General features: G+C 40.6%; 1 protein-coding gene across 1 annotated transcript; it reads left to right on the forward strand.

Moving 5' to 3' along the window:
• The first annotated feature begins 1,091 nt into the window (after window positions 1–1,091).
• Window positions 1,092–8,701, forward strand: LOC139583031 (syntaxin-7-like). Its single transcript, XM_071413706.1, has 10 exons — window positions 1,092–1,228; window positions 3,740–3,853; window positions 4,112–4,181; window positions 4,304–4,394; window positions 5,558–5,695; window positions 5,780–5,829; window positions 7,353–7,455; window positions 7,723–7,795; window positions 8,177–8,259; window positions 8,387–8,701. The coding sequence occupies exons 2-10, from the start codon at window positions 3,769–3,771 to the stop codon at window positions 8,480–8,482; spliced, it is 789 nt and encodes a 262-aa protein (XP_071269807.1). The 5' UTR covers window positions 1,092–1,228; window positions 3,740–3,768; the 3' UTR covers window positions 8,483–8,701.
• Window positions 8,702–8,998: the final 297 nt, after the last annotated feature.

Consider the following 8,998-nt stretch of genomic DNA (forward strand, 5'->3'; position numbering starts at 1 on the left):
ACTTCTGAGAAAATACAAAAGAGCCCTGCTAACTTCATCCAACCTCAATGACCCTACACTTCAAGCTTTCCCTCTCTTCAACATACTTACAACAATATAACAACACATGCTCCACCGTTTCATCGACCATACACTCCAGACACAAACCATTAACATGTTTGCCAACCAGGTGTAATGACGAGTTCAATGTGCAATGTCCTAAGAGCAAATCGAGCAAACACCAACTCTTGCTTCCTAATCTGACCTTTGAATCTTGGTCCACTGTCCTTTCTTTGAAGGGCATATAAATGCTGGCCCTTGGGCTCAGAGTCCCATCTCTTCTGCCAAAATAGCTCTGATCTTATATTTGGCCTCCAGCCCACTCTGTGGTGTTCACATGGTCCTAAATCCAGCCGATCCCTAAAGCACACCGCTGCCACTTTTTGTATCACATTGCAATGATAAAACTGAGGGGGGACAAACATGCAATTTCAGAATCTGTGAGGGACATGACTCCAGTGAAAGTTGTGCCCCTGCTGTTTTATCATTGGTTCCAAAAATGTCTTAATCTCATTGTCACATTGAAAATATTTTATAAAAATTCCTCCTATATAAATATATTTGCTACTACATGCTAGGACATTGTAAAGCTACATCACTATTATGTAAAACTATGTGTGAACAGTATGTACCTAATTTATTGCAAACAATTTTACAATGTTTCATGGTGGCCCTTTTTTAGGGGGGGGGGGTGCGGATGGCTGGTACAGGGAATTTACTTCCCAGAAAATTGCTTGTATTGGATTCATGTCAATAAATGTAGTGTGTTTGGTTCAGTGTTATTTTTTATTTTTGTATCTAAGCAATGACATTGCCTACTTTGGATAGTGTGTTCAAGCAGGCACATGATTAGAAGCATTTGAGAAACCTCTTCTGCACACATTCATTCTACTGCTGTCAACATTTGCCTGGCCTTTTCTGTCTAACAGTGTTTGACTTATAAATCGTTTAACTCTTTTATTGATCTTTTATTGTCATTTTTATGTACCGTAGAATAAAGTGTAAAAAATGTAATAAAATGTATCTTTGGATTTAAAAAAAAATCTATCTTCTTTGGTTTAATAGTTGACGTTGAACCCAAAAAGTCGCCGGTACCCTGTAAAGCAGAGCAGATCATGTGACTGAAAAGCATGACACACAGATAAGGAAGCAGAGTGCAAGCGGGGCAGACTGTCAAGACAGAACTAAGGTAAACGAAACATTGAAAACAAGTATTTAGTGTTGGCCGAAATTTGCCAAAAGCAATGTTTGGGCATGCAATAATTTGGAAATGTCGACAAGTGACAATTAAGCTGAAACTCATGCGACCTTAAAGGAATGCTAATGTCTATAGTCTGCGTTCACAAACAGTTGCCAGCATTTGTGCAACTGAAGAAACAATGTATATTTACCTCTGTACACTGCAGTATTTCCTGATATAAATTCACATGGTACTTTACAATTCACGTCTATTGCGTTTGATGAAATGTATATATGATGACATAAGTCACAAATAGAGACGGGTTATTCAGGCTTCTGTATTTCCGCATCTTTCTGGCCTCGTTCTTCAGGTTGAGAGCGTTACATGCCGACTAGACCGTGCACGTATGTTGATTTTGTCCACCACACCAGACGCGATGAAGACACGCAGGTTGACATATCAAAACAAACTATATTAATTTGCAGACAGTCGAAACGCATGAAACCGTCATGGTAATATACCCAGCTAGCTTACTGTTGCTAGCTAATTTGTCCTGGGGTATTATTTTACCTGAAATTCACAAGGTCCTTTTTTTCTGGATCTTGGAAGAATTTTGACCCATTTTGAGTCAGCACAAAATCGTGTGTTTTCTACTCCAACAATTAATCTACAGATAAAAAGCATAACCTAGTTAGTTTCTAGTAATCACTTCTTCTGTGGACTTTATATGACGGTTGGCAACCAACTTTTAAGGTGCAATACCACCACGGACTGGACTGGACCCAGCTAGCAATGAGTAATCGGCCCAGAAGCGGCCCTCTTCCGGGGTGCCGGAACTGATCGAATCGGCCCGGTGTCGGACTCGTCTACCCGAATTCAGCCGACTTTACCTGCATCTTACCAGAATCACCCCAGAAGCGGCCCGATGCAAATTTAAATAAACGCATACACAATTACCTAATTTGAAATATTACTATTATACATTTTAAACATACAAATTATACCCATCCACAAAAAAAAACATTTTGTGTCGGAGAAACACCATACACCTGGTGACTGTGTCAGCGTGCGTGCGCCTGGCCCGCCACAGGAGTCGCTATAGCACGATAGGAGTCGCTACAGCACGATAGGACAAGGACTTTCCGACCGGCAAAAACCCTCTCTTAACTCGGACGACGCTGGGCCAATTGTGTGTCGCCTCATGGGTCTCCCGGGTTGCGGCCAGCACGGGTCTCGAACCAGCATCTGTAGCAATGCAGTTTGCACTGCGTTGCAGTGTTGTAGACTGCTGCGCCACTCGCGAGGCTCCATCCACAAACTTTTTAATGCTTATCAATTGCCTTGCACAAAGTATCAAAATACTAGACAGGACTCTTAAAGAATTTCATTTAATTGTATTTTTTGATCACAGAAACAATGAGAAAATATGGAAAAATTAATAATGAAATGTTAATTATATAAAGCAGCCTGTGTAAGCATCTGCCAGAGAGTAACGTTAGCCCCAATCGGCCCGAGCCCCAAGTAATACATTTGGGCCAGATAACTCACAACGGAATCGGCCCGAGCTCAATCCCCGCATCCTAGCCATAAGTAATTCTGCCGAAGGCGGCCCAGACTCGGGCCACATGACGTCGGTAAAGTGCCCCTACTCTCAGCCGGAATCGGCCTAGATCCACTGTGCTAGCTGTGGAGTGTGGACCTCAGTTCATCTTTCAATCACCAACGTGGTTATTTTCCTAAAAAACTATGAGGAGATGGGAGAGGCGGGACTTGCAGCATGTCAGGAGTCAAAAATAGAAACAAGTTCAATTTTAGCGCCTGGCTATGCAGATGCTCGTTGACGCGAGCGAGCCGTTTGGATGAAATGATTGAATAACATGTATGTGTACAGTTATTTTGCAACACAGGCGGTGTGGTCAGCATATTAGCTTGTCCTGTAGGTGGCCTCCCACTGGGCAAAAACGTATTGAATCATTGTTTCCACATCATTTATACCCAAAAGTCTATGTGAGGATGTTGAATCAACAGGGAAAACATTGGATTTGCGAAAAGTCCTCAACGTAAAGGCATTTTGTCTTATCACCCAAACTGTTAACCTAAATCCAGTGACATGGTGACATTTTTTTGTTGCGTTCACTTTGTATTCATGTTAGTTGGCAACTCAACCAAATGTAGGCTAAATCAAAATTAGACTTTGAGCTGACATCTATGCCTAGCCTCTTTGAAGGCCTATCTAATCTGAGTGGAAGGCTGCTGAATGCAGAATGTACCCTGTGTACATTAATTTCTTACTCTTACCGACAGCCTATTATTAGTATGTTCAATATTCATGAATACAATATGTAGGTTTATTAATTTTAAAACAATTTTATACAAGCAAATGGGATTTTTACCACTTTGGTGACGCGCTACAGTATGTCTAGGGGAATGAGTGTACATAATGCCTAAAGCAGGTGGAATGAACTGAAGCTGTGTGAGTGACTGACCTACAACAATACTTGTAACATTTTATATTTCAAGGTCTTCGGGAGACTCCCAATGTGTCAACCATGGCCTACCAGTATGGAAAAGTGCAGGACCCAAATGTGCTTACTCAGACGATAATCTCCAACATCCAGAAGATAACACAACAAAGTAATTGAGATATATGGACAAGCTGTGCACACATGTAAATCAGTACACAAGTTTTGTCATATCCTCTGAATTTAGTAGGCCTGTAGGCTACTATACTTCTCATGAGGCCTGGGGAATGACTCAGAAGTATTAATATACCTTTTACATCATTTTTTTTTTTCTCTTTTGAATTTACTTTCAAATTGAATACTTTTCCTATTGAATGAACACACGTACTGTTATTGTTTTGTCACAATATTTGTGCCCTGTTTCTACCAGCATCTGAAATACAGAGAATTGTGAATCAGTTGGGAACAACACAAGACACAACTGAGCTCAGACAGCAACTGTGAGTTCTGCTCTAATCAGAAGAGGGCTCTTGTAGTGTGTAGCTTTTAAAGTTATTACATGCTGCTATGTGTATTTCTGTGGAATGTTATCTAAATGACACTTTTGACTTTTCAAATGTAGGCAGCAGAAACAGCAAAATGTCAACCACCTTGCCAAAGAAACAGACCGATGTGTGAAGGAATTTGGCTCTTTGCCTGTCACAACTGAACAGGTAATCAACTTTTTTTTTGTACGGTAGCTTCAACTTAATTTACAACGAGCAACAAAATGTATAGGAATTGTGTGCACTGCATGGAACGTGTAGTGTAATGCCCAATAGCAGACAGAATGTTATTCATACATTAATATGTGAACAGCACCTCAGTGCTCATTGGTCACATGTTAGGTGGGCGGGCGGGCCTGTGCTGTCCAAGCTGGTCCCTGGATTACCTGTTCCTTGTGAGTCTCTTAACACAAAAAAATTGCTATAGTGTCCTCAGTTCACCTTTTTAAGAATGCATGTCATTAAACAGCACATGTCGCCATCTACAGGCAAGCGTTTAAACCCTGCAATATAAAATAAATGTACATGCTGTTTTTGCATCTTTTATTTTAGGCACCTGTCATTCAATTTACCCATTTGAGATAATACATTAGATAAATTCTTCTCAAAATGTAATTCTTTAAATAATTAACACTTTTTCATTACATTGTGTAATGAACTATAACAGGAAACTGTAAGGTACCCCGTCTTATTTATAAATTCAGCTGGTGCGCTATTCTTAAGCACATTGGGCTTTTATTTCCTGTTTTTGTAGTTGTGGGGGTTCTTGTTCAAGGAAGGCCCAAGGCACACAGCATGAACATTTTTCCCGACAGCAGATATCCCACAATGTTGAAGGAATTTGTGCTTGTGTGTGGTAAAGAAAGAAATGAATGCATTCTTGTAAAGTTCATAAGGAATGGCTGGAACGCATGCCATTGGCAGGAATAATTAAATTCTTACAGCCACAATTTCTGTTTTTCAATACGGTCTTAGATGGTTTTTCATTTAACCTTTATTTAACTAGAGGAAAGTCAGTTAAGAACAAGTTCTTATTTACAATGACGGCCTACACCGGCCAAACCCGGACGACGCTGGGCCAATTGTGCGCCGCCCTATGGGACGGTTTTTACAAACGCATTCTAGTTGTATTTCTTGCTAACAAAATTCATATAAATATGTTATAATAAGCAGAAGTGAAATACTAACATCTTATGTAAAGTAGGGTGTAGTGGCCTGAGACAGAAGTCCTAAGAATAGTTGTCAATCGGTTGAAATTGAAGAGTGCTATGACACAGTATCATGTACACTGTACAGTATGTGATGTTTGCTCATTTGTTTACCTCTTCTAGCGCCAGAGAAAGATCCAGAAAGATCGCCTTATCAATGACTTCTCCAATGCACTGGCCAATTTCCAAAAGACACAGAGGCAGGCTGCTCAGAAAGAGAAGGAGTTTGTTGCTAGAGTCCGTGCCGAGTCCAGAGTGTCGGTTAGTAGTCAATGCTTTACACAAACAAATCAAATTGCACCTGAAATGCGAGTGCATCAGGCTGACTGTTCTGTCCCCCCTCAGGGTGGCTTTCCTGACGACAGCTTTGGAGGAAATGGAAACTCCTTTGAAAGGTCAGAGTTCAACATTTCAGTGGTCTAGTTCTTTTGAGTGCCATAGTGCACAGACATACTGCACTAAACATACTGTGCAAGCTGTCTAAATACAACCCACTGTTTGTCCCCACATAAAACTGCATCCTGACTACAGAGGAAGAAACCGCTGTAGACACACTATTTTGTGGATTTACCCAGAGTTTATAATCCTGATTCAATTATTGTTGCCTACAGTTGTGAAGGATGTAAACATCTTCTTTTCTCAACACCACAACAGTGGAGAGAATATTTATTTGGTCTATTAGGGTTTAGCTCTATTTTTAATGTCCTGTTTTGTGACTATATAGGGTCAACCTTTTGTTCTACTATGAATTGCTCCTCTGTACCCCCTACAGTCGATTTGAAGCTCCACTATGCTAGAGACTTACCATTTCTTGTAGAGCCTGCAGCTCAATCCCCTCTTTCTGCCATTATGACGTTTGCGCCTATTCCATGACATGGGGCTTGTGAAAGCTGCCTTTTTCTACACATGAGAGGATCCGGACAAGAAAATCATCATGAAATTGGCTGTAAAACCCGAACCATGTGAGCTACAAACTAATTTCGCGTTCAAAACAACCGGTAACTCGGAAATCTGACTTCAGTGCGTTCAAGACAACTGGGAACTCTGAAAAAACTAGGTCCGACTGGGAAAAATCTTTTGGAATGGTCATTGAACTCGGAATTCCAGTTGTCTCGAACGCCCCGTAATGTCACCACTATCGTAAAGGTAGACTCTCGCGATCACGGCAGCGTTGGTTGTTTTGCTCTACAACATCCTATCTGTTTTACGGCAGTTGTCTGAATTTTCTGTCGCGGACATCCTGACTTCGAAGAGGTCTTCTCACAAAACCGACCATCCAGACGGAACCGTTGGAGATACAAACTAATATGTCATCAATAAACGAAAGGGGAGACTCTCACGAACACAAAGGTTCTGTTCATCTGGTCTACAGGAGTCGTGTGAAGGTAACCCATGACCGGGCTGTACAAATTGCAAAAAGTGAATAGGGGGTAAAATAAATGTTCTTCTCTCTCTCAGATATAGGACAGACACTTCAAAACCTTGTTCCTTTATGGTTTATTTTTTTCTGTCTGTTTTTCCATTTCTGAATGTGTTATTCAATGCGTTGAGGCCAAATTCAATGTTTCATCAAATATTTTTAATTTTATACCTGCAGGGGTCCTAAAATTCCAAATCAAATGGTTAAATTTGACATTTTATGACCATCTTAAAACAATTCCATATGTTAGCTTAGTAGATATTGTGATGTAAGGGCTTAGACCTACAGGGGTTTTAACCATGAAAGGAATGTTCACATACAAAACCCACAGTTTACTAATCTCTGACTGCTACTGGTCTGCTTGTTTATCGAACGATCTACTTTAGTGTTATCATGTCAGTCTTTACAGGCCCATCTTTCTCTGGCCCAGCCTGACAGAGTGGGAGGTGAGTGTTTGCTTTGGGTGGTTGACCATGTTTCCCATGTCTGACTTTGCAGTGGGGGGCAGGCCCAGGTCCAGTCACAGTCCCAGGAGGTGGCCATCACCGAGGAAGACCTGCAGCTCATCCAGGAGAGAGAGACTTCCATCAGACAGCTAGAGGTGACAGCACTCACCTATTGTTACTCATAAACACGAACCATGTGTGCGGTCATCGAACTCGATTAATGTGCAAGATTCAGGGTTGAATTAAGATTTTGTAGGAGGTCTATTGTTCCTCCAAATTACATTGGTTGACTTTCAGTAAATGTATACAGTAAGCCAAACAGTAAGCACACCTTATGCTATCCTGCAAATCACACTTACGTAATGGATATCTATCCAGTTTATTTAATCTGTTATGTTGTCATGGTTTTACTTTTTTTTCAGTCTGATATTACAGATATAAATGAAATATTTAAGGACTTGGGAATGATGGTCCATGAGCAGGGTGATATGATCGGTAAGCATCCATGCAGTCATTTACGCCTCGACTTCTGAATACATCAAACTCTTCCACTTTCAAAACATTGACAACATACTGCATGTTTAGGAGCCTTTATGGAGAAGAGTCTAACGAGTGTTCTGGGAACAGAGGATGACAAACAGCTATGCCACACACACACACACACTGAAATATGTCACACAACACTCAGAGGATCAATTCAAGGTGTTAAAACTGATATCCTCTGAGAGTTGAATCATCGTCATAGTGTAGAAGTCAAAAGTAACAGTGTTCTGAAGTAAACATCCAACTTTTCTGCAAAGTTAACAAAACATTCAACCTAAACTGTGAACTTCTGTGAGAGAATGACCCTTTCACTGTATTTTCTTACACCTCTAGACAGTATAGAGGCCAATGTCGAAACTGCCGACCTTCATGTTCAGAATGCCACCCAGCAGTTAGCACAGGCTGCAGACTATCAGGTAGGTAACATGGAAATTATTCTTGAATAAGTACATCATTATTCAAGTAAATTAGTAAATAAATTGTTACAACACTGCATCGAATCAATTTGCGTATCACATTAAGTGTTTCTTCTGACCCTTTCAGCGCAAATCTAGAAAGAAGATCTGCATTCTCATTGTCGTTCTGGTCGTACTTGCTGTTGTCGTTGGTTTAATCATCTGGGCATCAGTTAAAGGATGATGATGCTGCTTTTCACACACTTTGGTCCTGGCAGTTTCATGATTCTTTAGGATTAAGTCTCAAGGCCATTGCTTGTAAAATGAAGACAAATGCGACAGCTGTTTCGTACTGTCACTTTACTATACTGAACAAAAATATAAACGCAAAATGTAAAGTTTTGGTCCAATGTTTCATGAGCTGAAATAAAAGATCGCAGAATTTTTTCCACATGCACAAAAAGCTTATTTCTCTTATTGTGTGCACAAATTTGTTTACATCCCTGTTAGTGAACATTTCTGCTTTGCCAAGATAATCCATCCACCTGACAGGTGTGGCATATCAAGAAGCTGATTAAACAGCGTGATCATTACACAGGGGCACAATGCCACAGATGTCTCAAGTTTTGAGGGAGCGTGCAATTGGCACGTTGACTGCAGGAATGTCCACCAGAAAATGTCATGTCCATTTCTCTACCATAAGCTGCCTCTAAATTGTTTTAGAGAATTTGGCAGTACATCCAACCGGTCTTACAACCGC

Source organism: Salvelinus alpinus, chromosome 8, assembly GCF_045679555.1.
Source record: "Salvelinus alpinus chromosome 8, SLU_Salpinus.1, whole genome shotgun sequence".
Classification (NCBI taxonomy): Eukaryota; Metazoa; Chordata; class Actinopteri; order Salmoniformes; family Salmonidae; genus Salvelinus; species Salvelinus alpinus.